Here is a 15,652-nt window from a genome sequence, read left to right as displayed (position 1 = left end):
TCTCAGTCCACAGAATCTGGAGGCTAATTAGCCGAGGTCAGGGCCCCAGACTGCGTGTATGTGTGTGTGTGTTCTTTGTCCATGAAGACCCCGTGTAACCCCTTCACTCCTGCTGGGCCCAGAGGGGTCCTGCCCCTGGAGTGGCCAGATGGCCAGGCTGTTTGCCTGATCAGATGACCCCCAACAGGCTGCCTGGACAAGAGAACACACAGGGCGTAAGATAACAGAACCTTTCCTTGACTTCCTGCCTCTGACTTCAGCCTGTCTCCAAATAGCCAGAGCCAGGGCAGGGGCACGGTTCCTAGAGTTCTAGGAGTGGCGCAAGGGGTTGGGGGCAGGTTGCTCTCATCCTGCCCCTGGGGACCCCTCTTTGGGTGGATGGATCACAGCAAACTGCAGGAATGGGAGAACCTTCCAGTGGGAAGAGAAGCTGGATCCCTCAGCCCTTCTTCCTCCTCCGCTGCTGGGCTGTGGGTAAACCAGCCATTAGCTGTCATCTTTCTCATTGGGCTTGGGATGGGCATGAGGCTAAGGGGACAGAGGGGGGCTTTGGAGGCAGGTGGACCTACCTCTCAACCCTGGACCCACAGCTCATTAGTTGTACACCGTAGGAAGGTTAATCTTCATTTCTGAACTTTACTTTTATCACCTGTAAAATGGAACTAATGATATGTCTCTTTGTAGAGTTAGTGGTAAGGATTAGATATGAGAACATACATAAAACACTTATTAGAACTTAACACAGTAAAGACTAAATAAATGTTGGCTGCCTCCACCCTGCTTTCTGTGCCTCACACCCTCACATCATTTTTTTCTGAAGGAATGGGGTTGATTTTCAGGAAAAGGGAGTGTCTCTCTGACCTTGTCCTGGTGTCACTTATTCATTCAACTGATCTACAGTTACTGAATGCTAATATGTGCCAGGGTTCGATTCTGTGGGAGATCCAGAGAAGTGTAAGACGTGGCCTGGCCCTCAAGGAGCTTGCAGTCCAGTAGGGCCGAAGCACAGGGATGTCACCAACAGCACAAACCAAGATGCGTCATATGCCACCTTCAAGGGAAAAGCCCTAAAGGCTTAAGGAGCCTCTTGTCCCTCTGCAGCCCTAGTAGTGCTGGTGGGGGAGAAACAGTGATCACAGCAGGCTGGGAGGGTTTGGGAGGTCTTCATGGAGGAGGAGGAGGGATGGGGCAAGGCCTTAAAGAATGGGTAGGAAGCCAATTTGATGTATTTCACTACTAGTTGGAAATTGGAATGATTTTCGGAGCTGCAGGAGGCTGAGGGTTCTATCTCCAGTCTCAGATTTCATGCTAGGGTGGGGCTGGCTGAGCTGGAACTTCGAACAAGGGCTCTGGAGAGAGCTCTCCACCACAGTGAAGGGAGGCTGGTGGGGAGCTGGGCCAGGCCTGGGGGTGGCTGAAACGTCCTGAGTGCCTGACAGGCCAAGATTCAGGGTCAGGTCAGGCCTCCCTCCTGGTGGTGATTGGTGCAGCCTTTCCTCCCTCCATCCTGACTCCCGAAGACCCCACACCAACACCCTCAAGTGGCAGGTCCCCAGGCTCTCTTCTTTGCTCGTGTTGCCCTCTCCTGCCTGGCTTTGCCTCTTGCGCCCTCTGAGCCCTGACCTCCAGGTGCTGGAGCTGATGGCAGCAGGCGCGTCTACCTCTCCTTCCTTTGGATGCAGCTAGTGTGCCTGTCTGCCTCTGCTCACTTGATGCTCTCCAGCTCTCTCTTCCTCCTCCTCCTCCTTGCACATAGAGGACCAAGGATGAAAGCCTCATTGACTCCATCTGGCTCACCTGTGATCTCTCGGGATCCCCAGGCCCCTTCCTCTCAGATCACCTCTTGCTATTACTGTCTGAGTTATGGTTGCTGTTCCAGTAAGGGCAAAATTAAGACCCTTGATACCCTGGAGAGGTTCCTGGATCTTCTGGATGAGACCAGAACAATGAGCAGGAAGCCGAGCTGGTCTGTGTGTGCTCAGAGCTGCTTCCACCAAGCCCTTCCTCTCTTGCCCTTGCCTGGGGAGATAGCAAGTCAGCCCTGATTTCTTGTATGTTGGGATCCCAAACCATCAAGGGCATCCTTCCCCGAGATTCCCAGCTCTGGCTGCCCCAGATGACTTGGCAGTGATGCTCAGGGCTCTGGGAGAGACCTTGGAGGCAGGAATTAGGACACAGTTGCTCCCACAAGCACAGACACCCACTGAGCCAGCGAGAACCTTACTTCGGCCTCAGCGGGCAGCTCCGAGGTCTGCCCTTGGCAGGGAGGTGGGGCAGTAGCTCACCAGCCCTCATCACCATCCTCGCCCCAGGGGCCAAGTTTGGACTTCAGGGGTCCTCAGAGGAGCAGATTACAGGCTCCGGAGGATGAGAAGCAATCCTTTCCCTCACCAGACCACATCCCCCTCCAGACACTCTGAATGAGTCACCCACCCACCTATGCCCCAGCTCCCTGAGTCACCTTCTCTTTTAGGTGCCCCAGAGGAGGAGGAAAAGACTTGCAATCACTCTGAGCTCCAGCTGCAGGGGGACCAATGGGACTCCCCAGGAAGAAGGCACTCTCAAAAATTCTAGTTTCTCAAGAGATCTGGGGAGAAGATTTAGGGGGAGGAGGGGGAGGAAGTAGAATGTGTCATTCCTCAGGCCACTAAGGAGTTACTAAGTGTCTCCAGGGTAATCGGCTAATCTTCCCCACCCCTCCTCTCTCTCCCTCCCCTCTCCCCTTCTCCCCTCTGTCCATTTCTACGGGGCAGGGCAGGGCAAGGTGCCCTCTCCTTTGGGGAGTATGGCCTGTGAAATGCAGTTCTCTGGGTTTGAAAACACTAGGGCTTGCACAGGGAAGTAGTCCCAGAGTGTGTTTTTGTACATTTGCAGATATGCCCCTGCTTTATGGGCAAGTCTGTTTAACTGTGCACGTGGGTACTCCTGAGTACATGTAAGTGGACGTACAAACATGCACCTGTGCGTAAGTGTACATGTGTCATTAAGTACATGCAAACATTTGCAGGAGCTCGAGCATGTCCTCCCCCAGCTAGAAGCTTGCACTGGTGTGATGGGACGTTCTATGCTGGGTACACATGGCGCTCTTGGGATTTCAACACACCAGCCACGCTCCTCTGGTTCCCCCCAGCAGGAGATGCCTTGCCATGTCCAAGGAAGAGACTCTGGAGTCAAGAAGCTGACCTGGAGGATGGGCACATGGGGTCCAGCTTGCTCTCTTCTTTCCTCTTCTGCTCCAGGGGTCTGGCTGTGGAACAGCCATGAGTGTTCCTGGCTGGTTTACAGCCAGAAAACAAAACAAAAACTTTTGATCCCGTGTTGAAAATAACTACTACCCTGACCCTGACCCCAGGGCTTCCTTCCGTGTAAGGAGGGGTGTCCTGGACTCTCCAGCATCCAGATTCCTTAGCTTCCCTAAGGAGAATCCCAAATAGGCAGAGCCTTCAGGCCCAGCTCGTGGCCATGAGGCGCTCCTGCCCACCTCATCTCTCTCCACCCCCACTCTGTTCCCACGCATTCTTCAGCCATGACATCCCTACCACAGGGCGCTTGTTCCACGGATGAGCTCTGCGGCCAGCCCTGGGGCCCGTCCCGCCTTCCCCTTGCCCTGCCCTCCACACTGCCCTGGTCCCCCAGGCCCGCACAGTTCTGTGAGCTCTGTACTTGGAATTTGAGGTTCTGCTTCTGAGCACTCCAGGGCTGTACTCAGCTGGGAGGTCAACGTGGGTGAGCCAGTATGTCTCTGGAAAGTAGAGAGCTGAACTGGAGCTTCCGGAGCTGTTCCTAGGGTAGGATTAGCAGTGGCCATTTAGTGGGTGCTCTCTGTACTCCAGGCTTTGTGCTGTACTTCATGCAGTAGTCCTAGGAGACAGAGTCCATTATTAGCTCCCTTTTATGTGGGAGAAAACTGAGGTTTAGCAGAGTTTATATGACTTGTCACCTAGAAGTACCCAAGCTGGGATTCAAAGGCAGGTCTGTCTGACTCCAAAGACCTTACTCTGCTGTGTCCAAAGACAAGTCTGCAGGTCCAACCACATGTGTATATGGTGATCCTGCGGGCACAGGTGCGTGAGCCTGCAAGTGCAGTGTCTGTGCAAAGTGTGCAAAGGCGTAGGGTGTTCATGTGGCACATGCCCACCTGTGTGAACCCACCACTGCCTCCTTGGAGTGTCCCTCTCATCCCCAGCCTTGCTAAGGCCACCCTTGCATGTCAGCTGAGAAGCATCCTCTGTTGCTGTTCCATCAATAGCTGAGCCAAGGCCACCAAAGGTGACGTTTTAAGTAAGAGAATCTTTCTCATGTGTTGGAAGAGATTCTGGGCCACCTACCAGCTGGTGACCTTGGGCAAGTCATTTCCCCTCTTGGGCCAAAGTGTTTTGATCTCTAAAAGTCAGGGTGGTGGTCTAGAATCTAGCCACTAGGTTCTCTCTCCAGGAGTTTGTAATGGGACACTCCTAGGCAAAGGCATGGGCAGAGTATGGCGTAACAGGCTTGTCCTGGGTGGGTCGGGGCTAAATGAATTCGTTCATGTGAAAGCACTTTGTCCGCTGGAAAGCATCACATAAATTTCCACAGACATCTACATAAGGTGCCATTGTTGCTGCTATCACTGGCTTAATGGGTTTGGAGCTTACTGTTGGTTTGTGTGTGTTGGAGCTTGACGTGTGTTTTTGAGGACTGTCTGTGACTCTGTGTATTTTTTGTGACTATGTGTATCTGAGTGAGTGTCTATTTTTGTGTATATGTATTTACAATACGGGCTCTATAGAGGTAATGAACTTGAGTGCAGTGGGTACTGACTGGGAATCAGGGAGGCCTGCATTATAAATCCAGCCTTTCTAGTGACTAGCAGTGTGGTCTCAGTTAAATTATTTCCCTGCTGGGCCACAGTTTGCACATCTGTAAAATGGAAGCTTAGCCTAGATAACTGCTAACTCAACTCTAAGTCACATCTGTAGAAGAGTGTGTGTCTGTGGGTGTGTGTTTGCAGGCCTGGAGAATATCAATGTGGTCCTTGACTCAAACAAACATAATGGAGTACCTTCCACCTGAAAGGGCAGCGTGGGCACTGCTTGTATGTGCAGGGATGTCTCTGTGACTTCGCATAGCTCCGTGTTCAATGGCATGGGTGTGGATGTCACCATGTGTCTGTAGGAGCACTAACCCCATGTGTCTGATTCTGTATGTGTGTGTGTGTGTCCACCCAGTGGGCCATCTGGGGAGGAGCAACCTGTGTACAAGCCCTCAAGGTTAAAACAATTTGTGTAATGCCGCCCCCAGGCCTATGTAGCGTTCGGGATGAGAAGCAGATGTCGCCCTGGCTGGAGCTGCAGGGAAACTGCTCTCTGCTCCACCTCCAGCACAGCCTCCCGTCCCCCCAGCCCAGTGCAGCGTGCAGCTCACATCTGAGCTCCTTCCAAAGCACTCAGCTCCACGACTTCTCTTTTCTCCTGCTCCCAACTTCTCAAGAAGCAGATAGACGGTTTAGCCCATCTCTCTGGAAACATCTCCCCCGGCTTCAGAGATCAAAATGGCCTAGAGGGGGCTTTCTCCCCCAGGCTTTTCTTCCTCCAGACAGGGAACCCTGAGACACAGAATCGGTCACTTGAGAATTGTCAAACCTTTTTCTCCTGGCTAGGGAGCTCCCATTATGTGTCCTGGTTTCTCTGATATGCCCATCTGCTCCCATTTTCACTCACAGCCTCCCCTTGATGTAATTGAAACAGCGTTTGTTGAACTACATGCTCGGCACGGTGCCAAGGTTGTGGGCCCACAAAGTAGACACTTTGTCATCTTGCCCCTTGTATTTCCTTCATAGCTCCTATCTCTATCTGGCATTCTTGAGTTCTGTATTTGCTTGCTTGTGTTTTGTTGGAGGTTAGTTCCACTCGAGCAGGGACCTTCTTATCTGCTAACCACTGGAGTGGTGCCTGGCCCACAGGAGGTGCTCACTAAGTATTTGCTAAAGAATGATGAAATAAACGACATGACCATGTCTGGGTAGAGCTAACAGTCTGGCAGGGGCTGGGCTTCAGCTTTGCTGAGATTCCACCTAAAAAGTGAGCCTGAGTCTCCCAAGAGATCCTCAAAGCTGGTCCCCCACTGCCCTCCTCCTTCCTCAGAAGACATTTGAAAATTAAAGTTGCTATGGGGGCCAGGAGGTGTGCCCACGGGGTCGGGCCCGTCAGTGCTGGATAGGAGGACTAACTCGGCCCCTGGCTTCTTCTTTTCTCTCTAGCTGCCTTCCTTGGGGACATTGCCCTGGACGAGGAGGACTTAAGGGCCTTCCAGGTACAGCAGGCTGTGGATCTCGGACAGCAAGCAATCCGCAGGTCTTCCATCAAAGCTGCAGGTACATTGGGTACAGGCTGGCCCTCCTATGTCCCAGACATGGGTTCCAGGATTGGAGAAACAAGGAATCTCCCTGTTCCCAGCCAGGCCTTCCCAGGACAGAGGCCATGAGCTTGAATCCAGCATAAGGGCTTGTCTTCCCTTGGGATGTCTTCATCCCTTCTCTAGAGGAGTAGCAAGTGTAGACATATCCAGGAGCGAAGAACTGACATTCTTTTTGCTTACAGCTTGTAAAGTACTTTCAAAAGCATTATCTAACTTGGCTGTCCCCAGCCACCTTCAAAGGTAGGTATGAGAACAACTCCTGCGTACAGACACAAAACTAAGATTCACGGAGGTAATGTGACTTGCTCAAGATCACAAAGCTAGAGGCCAGCCCCGTGGCAAAGTTGTTAAGTTCCTATACTCTGCTTCAGCGGCCCAGGGTTTCACCGGTTCAGATCCTGGGTGCGGACACGGCACTGCTCGACAGGCCATCCTGAGGCGGCGACCCACATGCCATAAGTGGAGGGACCTACAACTAGAATATACCACTACTTACTAGAGAGCTTTGGGAAGCAGAAGAAGGAAAAAAAAAGAAGATTGGCAACAGATATTAGCTCAGGTGCCAATCTTTAAAAAAAAAGATCACATAGCTAGTCACTGGCGGAGCTGGGACAGGAACCGAAGCCTCTCACCCCAGATCTGAGGCCCTTCGCTCAGCACCGCAGTCCTTCCTGGCTTCTCCTTCTGCTCCCACTTTGCAAGCTTCTATGCATTCTTCAAGTCCCACCTCAAGAGCTTCTCTTGTGAAATCTTCCCTGATCGTCCCCCAGACATGACTGTACCTCCGTTTTCTGTGTTCTCTGCTCCCTGTGTACACTCTTGGCATCTCGCTCGTCGTACTATATTGCAATGATTTGTTTATATGTCTCTCTCCCCAGCTGGACTCAAAGCTCTTCAAGGTCAGGGATGGGTCCTTCTTATCCCTGGGTGTGGTCCAAGCATCTAACAACCCACCTGGCACTTGTGAATGGTGAGGGAATGGGAAGAATGAGGGCTGAGCTGGCTCAGTTCTCACTGCTCTGGAACATGGTCCTGCCCACAGGTAGCTCTCCTCTTGGTGAAGGGCGGGGATTCTCACCTGTGACCTGTTCTGGGCATACTCTGGTGGTGCCAGGCAGTTGTCCTGCCCAATATGAGGGAGGATCCTGGCATGGGCAGCTCGTGGAGGAAAGGCCAAACTACACCAGAGAGCTGCTGGCTATGGAGGGTGACCTGGTGGCCTGGTAGCTAGCACTCCTTCCTTGACCTTAGTGGGGACCCGTAGACATAGTACAAGGGGAAAGCAGGATGTAGGAGTCGGATCACCCAGGCCTGCCATTAACCCACCGTGTGACCCTGGCAGTTCTTTGACCTTAGTTTCCTCATCTGTCAGGTGTAGATAGTGACACTTGCCCAGTCCCCCTCGGAAAGCCTCTGTGTCAAATGAGAATATGTATTTGAGAACACTTAAAGAAGACATCAAGTTCTGTACGCTCCACACATATGAAGGTTTATTACAGGAGAAGGGAACGTTTCCTATGCTCAGGTGCCCCACAGTTCCTAGGAAACGAGGACACCATTGTTCTCTTTTTCAATTACGTCAATTCTCGCTATTCCTGGAAGTTATGAATGGACTTATAAAATACCCTTATTCTGTAAAGTCACTGTGAACACTGAATTCGTGAATACTGAGCCATCACTCATAGGGAAAATACAGGGGTAAGTTCCTGTGAGCCTGTGGTCACATTTTCATCAACTCATCAGTACGTAACCCTGTCTCATGTGTGTCTGTTTAAAGACACCTTATTTAATACGTAGGTGACTCAGTAAATTGAACTCATGGCCCACAGCACTGTAGCTCACGCCTGAAGGAAGCTCCTCTAGCCCACGTGTTCTCTCCACAAGGCGCATCCCCGCCTTCCTGCACTGAGGATCACTATACCACGCTTCAGCACTGCAGCGGGGGGGAGGCAATTGAAACAGTGAAATCACCAAGAAAAAGCACAAAAATGCAAAAATTGTGGCACAAAATAGACTGTGACAAAGATGCTTATTTACGGTATGAGAGCCGAAACACGAAGGCGGATGTTGCATGTTCAGCCTCAGCTGGGAATGTGTGCGTTGAGCAACTCCGCTGTTTCACTGCTCTGCGCATGTCAGCAAATGACCAGAATGGCTGAGGGTGCTGATTTGGGGGTTACAGATAAGTTTCAGTGAGTGGGCAAATATGGAGCCCTCAAATAATGAGGATTGATTATAATTTGCTTCCCCCCCTTCTCCTCTTCATTCACTTGCTACCAATGTCTGCTTCTTTCGATTTCAGAAAATTCTTCTACCCCCATCTGCCAGAGCACTAGTGGGCAGCCTCAGAGGAAAAACCGTGGGAGATGGAGAAGCAGGTCCCGGAGCCGGCGGGCAGCAACATCCAGACCAGAGCGTGTGTGGCCCGATGGGGTCATCCCCTTTGTCATTGGGGGAAACTTCACTGGTGAGCGTGGTGTTGGGAGGTCCTGGGAGCAGCCTGCATCTGGGCCTGGCCTTGGGGCAGCCCTGTTGTGCATGGTAGTATGAGTGGTACCGTCAGCCTGTCTGTCCAGTGAGTGGCTGCCACTCTTTAGCAATGGGTGGAGGTGGGCTCACCTGGATACTGTGACAGCCTAGCCTTCTTCATCCTGGCAGGCAGCCAGAGGGCAGTCTTCCGGCAGGCCATGAGGCACTGGGAAAAGCATACCTGTGTCACCTTCCTGGAGCGCACTGATGAGGACAGCTACATTGTTTTCACCTATCGACCCTGCGGGTGAGCAGGAGCCCCTGGACACTGCACCCTCAGCCGTCACCCCAACCCGTGCTCTGTCCTGGGCACTGCAGCTGCCCTGTCTGGGCAGAGCCCAGCATTATCTGTCCCCTCCTGCCGTGGGGCATCTCCCCCGGAACCCCTCCCAGATGTGGCTATGACCCCAGCACACAGCCTGGGCACCCTGCACTCAGGCTCCTCCCCACCCCTCCACTCCCCCACCCCCCTGGCAGCCTCGCCCGGCCCCTGAGTGGATGCACTCCCCCAGCTCGGGACCGCCCCCCTGAGCTGGCCCCGCCCTCCAGGTGCTGCTCCTATGTGGGTCGCCGTGGTGGGGGCCCCCAGGCCATATCCATCGGCAAGAACTGTGACAAGTTTGGCATCGTGGTCCATGAGCTGGGTCACGTCATTGGCTTCTGGCACGAGCACACACGGCCAGACCGGGACCGCCATGTCTCTATCGTGCGTGAGAACATCCAGCCAGGTACACACCTCTACCTCATGGGAGGTGGGGCCATGCTCTCTGGGAGGGTGGGAGCTGCTCCCTGGAGCCATCACTTTTGGTCAGCTCAGCCTTACATTCCCAGCTGGCTGGGTAGTCCCAGCCCTGCCCAGGGCCCAGGTTGGTCCAGACCCTGCTCTGAGTCCTCTCCCCCCGGCCAGTAGCAGCTCAGGGACTGCAGATCAGTTGTGGAGCTACTCTGGGGACCAGGACAGGTCCAGGTCCTGGACACAGAGGCCATCCAGAGCAGCCGGAAGCCAGCTGGCCTTTAGAGTGGGGCCAGGGGAGGGGTTGGCTCATCCCCCACGCTGCCCCAGCCTTTCTCTGCACTTTTACCCAGTCTTCTGCTCTTTGACTATTCTGTCCTCTAAGGATTTTTTCTCTCTTGTTTCTTCTCGCTTTGCTCTTTTCCCTTCCTTCCTGCTTCCTCCCTCTCTCCCCAGGCCTCCTCTACTCTTCACTGCTTTCCTCTGGCTGTGGTTCTAGAAATGGGCACTTCCTTCCCATACTCCCTTGAGCCTTTCCTCCAGCAAGTCCTCATTCACCCCACCCCTCTGCTGGACAGACTCTTCTAGAGACCTTCCCCTCCCCCTAGTCTTCCCTTGGCTGCTCCCTGGACCGTCAGGTAGGGGGCACCTCTCAAGTGCGGGGAAGTCCTCATTCCCTGCCCTGAAAAGGTGGCACTGCATCCCGCTCAGACCCACCCCCTCTTCCTGGTCTTCGCAGGGCAGGAATATAACTTCCTGAAGATGGAGCTCCAGGAGGTGGAGTCCCTGGGGGAGAACTATGATTTTGACAGTATCATGCACTATGCCCGGAACACGTTCTCCAGGTGAGAAATGGGCCGGCTCTGCTGGGGCAGCCCAGCGCTCTGTAGACCTCCACTTTGCACTAGCCTGCCCTGCTGGGGTAGTCAGCAAGGACGAGTGGGCCCCATGGGTGCTGCCTGCCCTGCTGTCCTCTTCCACAGTGGGGCCGTGGCAGGGCTGGGACTCACAGAGCCTTGGTTCTTCACACAGTACTGCGCACACTGAGGGCACCTGGCCCAGGAGGCTGAAACCCAGCCGCCCTGCAAGCCACATGGTGTGCTGTGGCCCTGGGACTGCATCAGGGAGCTGAGATTTTCCCTCATCCGCCTGTCAGACGGGGCACATTTTTCTCATTGGGGGCACCCTTTTCTGATTGGTCTGCCTTTTTGTAATTGGCTAAGTTATACAAAATCTGGCTCCTGCCATGGATCAGCCCTCCTCCCCAGCTTCTCCTTAGCAGAGTGTGGGAAACAGGCCCCTCTTCCTCCTCTCACTCCTTCCTGCCCGGCCTTTCCCATGCCTGGCTCTCCCCTCATCCTCTGTCTCTGCACTCCAGCTCTGACCCAGACAGTGGCCCTCCCTCAGTCACTCCTCCTAGACCCACTCTTCCTGCCTCCTGACCTGAGGGAACAGAGAGCAGGGAAGGGTGGTGAGGTCATCCCACTCCCCACACCCACAGACCCCCTCCTGTACATTCCCACCACATCCCACCCCACCCCCTGCTGAGATCTGCCCAGCTGGGTGTGAGTCAGGGGCCCTGGGGAGGTGGAGGGCTGCCTGCTTCCCTTCGTTCTGCTCCTCCCAGATGGAAACACCCAGGATTTAGCAGGCAGGAAGTAGGGGCATAGGAGACGCTGATGGATCAGGAGCTGGCAGGGCTGTCCCCAGGGTCTGGTCTGGCCACGGTAGAACCTGCTCTTTAGCCTTGTGCCAGATGCTGTCAGAAGAAACCCCGCCGACAGGGTGAAGCCTTGGCCCCGGATAGTCCTGGGAGAAGTTCAGTCAGGACTGAGGGGCCACATGAGGGGCCACAGAAGCAGGGCTGGGTGGGGCTGGGGACGTGATCAAGTAGGGGTCCAAAGCTCCCCTGGGGCTGGGAGTGAGCCAGGGCACCAATGGGTCCCCGGGCATCCTGGGCCTATGTTCCTGGCCTCCCAGAGTGTTCCTGGGGCTCCCCCAGGCTCCTGTGGTGCAGCTGCCACGGAGCAGGGTGGCTGCTGGTCAGTGGGCAGCATAATGACAGGGTGAGATGTCTCCACCCGTCCCTGACCCTGCTGAGGAATGTCTGGGCTCTGGCGGGGTCGTGACCTTCGGTACACACAGGCACACCACCCCTCCTTCCGTCAGACTCTCACCCAGGTTGGGCTTTTCCTCCTCAGGGGCATCTTCCTGGACACCATTGTTCCCAAGTACGAGGTGAATGGGGTAAAACCTCCTATCGGCCAAAGGACCCGGCTCAGCAAAGGAGACATTGCCCAGGCTCGCAAGCTCTACAAGTGCCCAGGTTGGGACAGGGAGGGACCGGCCAGGGGGAGGTGGAGGGCAGGGCCTGGGGGCAAGAAGGTTAAAGCTGTGAGTCTTAGAGAAGGCAGGAGGCTGCCTGGTGTTGGGGAGGGGGGCACCCAGGGAGGGACATGTTCAAGTTGGGAACCAAACTGGGGCTAGGATCAGGGATGGTGGGATGCTGTGCCACCTACCTTCTGAGTGGCTGGGAGGGTAAGGGGGAGTAGAAGCAGAAGAGGGGGAGGGCAGAGCAATTCTCAGGGAGTGAGGCTCACCAGAGGAGCTCGACCTCAACTCTGGAACCCGTGTTGCCTTGACAACAGGGCATCCTTCAGCACTAGGCTTGGAGGTAGGCTGGCAGGAGCTCACATGTGAGGAGACGGGGGTGGATCTTAAAGGGACAGGACCATCCCAGACTCCCTTCTCTCCTCAGCAGTTCTCTCCCCCAAAGATGCCAGGGCTCGGGGGCGGGGGGATGCCAGAAGGTTGGGGGGATTGGGTGCCAGCAGCCAGCAGCCCAGACGTTTCCTTTCTTTAACAGCCTGTGGAGAGACCCTGCAAGACAGCACAGGCAACTTCTCCTCCCCGGAATACCCCAACGGCTACTCTGCCCACATGCACTGTGTATGGCGCATCTCCGTCACTCCTGGGGAGAAGGTAACTGAGCAGCTTCTCCTCTGCCAGGACCCCCAGGCAGGAGAGCAGAGTCCCTCTCTGGAAGCCCACGGAACCCCACAGTTGGGGTCCACATGACTGTGAATAACCTCCCCAGGGAATGTAGACCCGTTCACTCCACAAGAATGGCACAGCACTACAGTAAGGAAGGGCTCCCGTGACTCACACCCTTCCTCGGCTTCCTTCTGAATTAGTGCTACTTGTGGACAACATGTGCCAGGCCCTTTTCTAATGCTTCCCGGATCCATTCACAGGCGTCTCACGTGGAGTCTGGACCTCTCACCCACCCCTGAGCCTCCCGTGTCCTTTGTATTTTTATTGCTCCCAAGAGTCAGCTTTGAGTCTTTATTTCCCTTGATTGGAACATGGTACTTAATGTACAAGTGCAGCCTTGAGCTGGATTAAATTTTATTATTGGTCACATTGTTCATTCCAAAGGCTCTCAAGACCACTTTGAATCAGAATCCCCCCATCCAGCAGGTAGCCATCCCTCTTACTCTGCCAAGAGCTCATTTGATGAGCATGTCTTCTGGGTCTTCTGAACCTGGTCTTTGATCAAAATATTGAACAGGACATGAATCAAAGCAGATCTAAGACCTCCCTCCAAACTGACATTGATTTCTTAATCCACAGGCTAAGGGCAGAGTTATTACACTAACTATGACACGACTTAATGTCATAACCATCCAGACACAGGTCACCACCCTGTTGACCAGGATGTGAACTTCTTCTGCATCCATGCCTTTGTCGTCCTTATATCCCTGGCCCAGGAAGTGGCTAATATATGCTGAATATAGAGATGGATTGCCTTACCAAATCAAATCCACTATTCCGCCAGTTGGTAAAACCCGTTTTAAAAAGGAAGTGAAATTTATCTGACATGCCTTTTTTCAAGCGAACCCAAACTGGCTCCTAGTAATCAAGTGTTTCTTTTCTAAATGGTTGCAGACCATCCGTTTAATTGGGGGTTGACATTCAACTCAGTGGTCTGCAATTCCCAGAATTCACTCCAAACCCCGTCCTAGCACACGCATATTCCCCTTCTGAAAATTGGGAAAGCGTTTGTTCTGAGTTCTCAAGATTACAGACGCTGATCACATCTGCAAGTTATTTGAATGTCCTCTGATGTCATTTTTGAGCCTAGAGACAAAAGCCAATTTAAAGAGTTGCTCACTGACTCTCCTCCTATATTATTGAGCTTTCGTTTCCTTTCCAAACTGTGCTTATTTTATTTTTTGTATTTGAAGATCATTCTCTTTACAACAGACTTTTATTGAGGGTTGATTAATTCTGTCATCTCTCTTGGTTAACGTTCTACCATCTTCCCTCAAAGGTGAACCCATCCCTTCCTTGTTCCTCTCCGTGTTCTGAATCCAACTTACAAACTGCAGTCTTTTCCACTGTCTGTGCTGACCCTGCCTCAGCTCCCTTCACCCCCTGCCGGGTCTCCACTGCCTCAGCCTTTGGAGATCTCGTCACAGATAGCAATAACAACTAAGGATTGTTGAGCATGTGATTGGCCAGGCATGTGTTAAGTTATTTATGTGTTATGTCTTTTAATTAGCACAACAACATTATAGGCCAGGTACTAATGTTATCCCCATTTTGCATATGAGAAAACTTGGAAAAATTAAGTAACTCGCCCAAGATCACATAGAAACTGGATTATGACACACAGTCTGCGATTGTGGTACTGTGTATATCCTAAAGCCCTGTTCCATTTCAAAAGTTACTTGAAAATTACTTGAAAGCTTTGCTTTCTTTCCTGTTCAGGAGATTTGCTCAGTCGGCAGGGGTGTGACAGAGTGTGGTCACGATCAGCTTCTTTCCCGATTGCTCCAGGCTAGCGTGGGCTGGCCCTAGTCTCTAGTGGACACATGGCCTTGCCCCAGGAGCCTCTCTGTGCCTTCAGCCTGCTCCCTCCATAACTCCCAGAAGACTCCCCAGCATTTTTAAAAAAACTGTTTAATTGAGCTCACGTTGGTTTATAACATTGTGTAAATTTCAGGTGTATATTATTATATTTCAGTTTTTGTATAGACTACGTCGTGTTCACCACCAATAGTGTAGTTTCCATCCATCACCATAAACACGTGTCCTTTTTCCCCTCTCGTGCTCCCCCTACCTGCTTCCCTTCTGGTAACTACCAATCTATTCTCTATATCTATGTGTTTATCTTCCATATATGAGTGAAATCATATGGTATTTCTCTTTCTCTGTCTGGTTTATTTTGCTTAAGCATAATACCCTCAAAGTCATCCATGTTGTCACAAATGGCAAGATTTTGTCTTTTTTATGGCTGAATAGTATTCCATTGTGTATATATACCACATCTTCTTTGTCCATTCATCCATTGATAAGCACTTGGGTTGCTTCTATGTCTTGACTATCGTGAATAATGCTGCAATGAGCATGGGGTGCATAGATCTTTTTGAATTAGTGTTTTCATGTTCTTTGGGAAAATACTCAGAAGTGGAAAGGCTGGATCATATAGTATTTCTATTTTTTAATTTTTTGAGAAATCTCCGTACTGTTTTCCATAGTGGCTGCACCAGTTTGCATTCCCACCAGCCTTTTTCAGAGGCCTGCCTGGGGCGCCAGGGAGAGAAGTGGGCTACAAATAAAAATTGCAGATTCATAAATGCATGGTTGTAGAAATGCAAAAGGTAAAAACCACCTGTGGTCCTGGATGAAACTGGTGTTGTAAGTGAACCAACGATGGAAGCCTTGGGGGCAGAAACATTTAAAGGGCCTGCAGAGGCTGGGGAGCCAGAAGAGGATACTGCCATAAAGTAATAATGCCCATTCTTTGTTATTTAACAATTATGTGCCAGGCAGAGTATTAGGCATCTTATATACAAGACTCATTATTCCTCACATCAGCTCTCTGATGCAGGCTCTAGCATTCCTCCTGTAGAGATGAGGGAGTTGAGATCCCAGAGCATGAGTGAATCTGCCTGAGTTTACACAGGTAGTAGCAGTGGAACCAGCATC

At 52.4% G+C, this 15,652-nt stretch overlaps 1 protein-coding gene across 4 annotated transcripts in view; it reads left to right on the top strand.

Annotated features, from left to right (window-relative positions):
• Positions 1-15,652, top strand: part of BMP1 (bone morphogenetic protein 1) — a 39,766-nt gene that overhangs the window by 1,058 nt on the left and 23,056 nt on the right. For 2 of the 4 annotated variants that reach the window (XM_044766795.2, XM_044766797.2), the window contains exons 2-8: positions 6,239-6,352; positions 8,699-8,863; positions 9,055-9,172; positions 9,475-9,653; positions 10,398-10,503; positions 11,860-11,984; positions 12,525-12,640. In XM_044766795.2, the coding sequence (XP_044622730.1) occupies positions 6,239-6,352; positions 8,699-8,863; positions 9,055-9,172; positions 9,475-9,653; positions 10,398-10,503; positions 11,860-11,984; positions 12,525-12,640 (923 nt within the window). Of the gene's footprint in view, positions 1-6,238; positions 6,353-7,287; positions 7,367-8,698; positions 8,864-9,054; positions 9,173-9,437; positions 9,654-10,397; positions 10,504-11,859; positions 11,985-12,524; positions 12,641-15,652 lie in introns of those variants that run through there. The other 2 variants (XM_070505227.1, XM_044766796.2) reach the window with 2 other exon arrangements.

This window comes from Equus asinus, chromosome 3 (assembly GCF_041296235.1).
Source record: "Equus asinus isolate D_3611 breed Donkey chromosome 3, EquAss-T2T_v2, whole genome shotgun sequence".
Taxonomy (NCBI): Eukaryota; Metazoa; Chordata; class Mammalia; order Perissodactyla; family Equidae; genus Equus; species Equus asinus.
The sequence above is the reverse complement of the archived record's forward strand: the minus strand, read 5'-3'. Positions and strand labels throughout refer to the sequence as shown.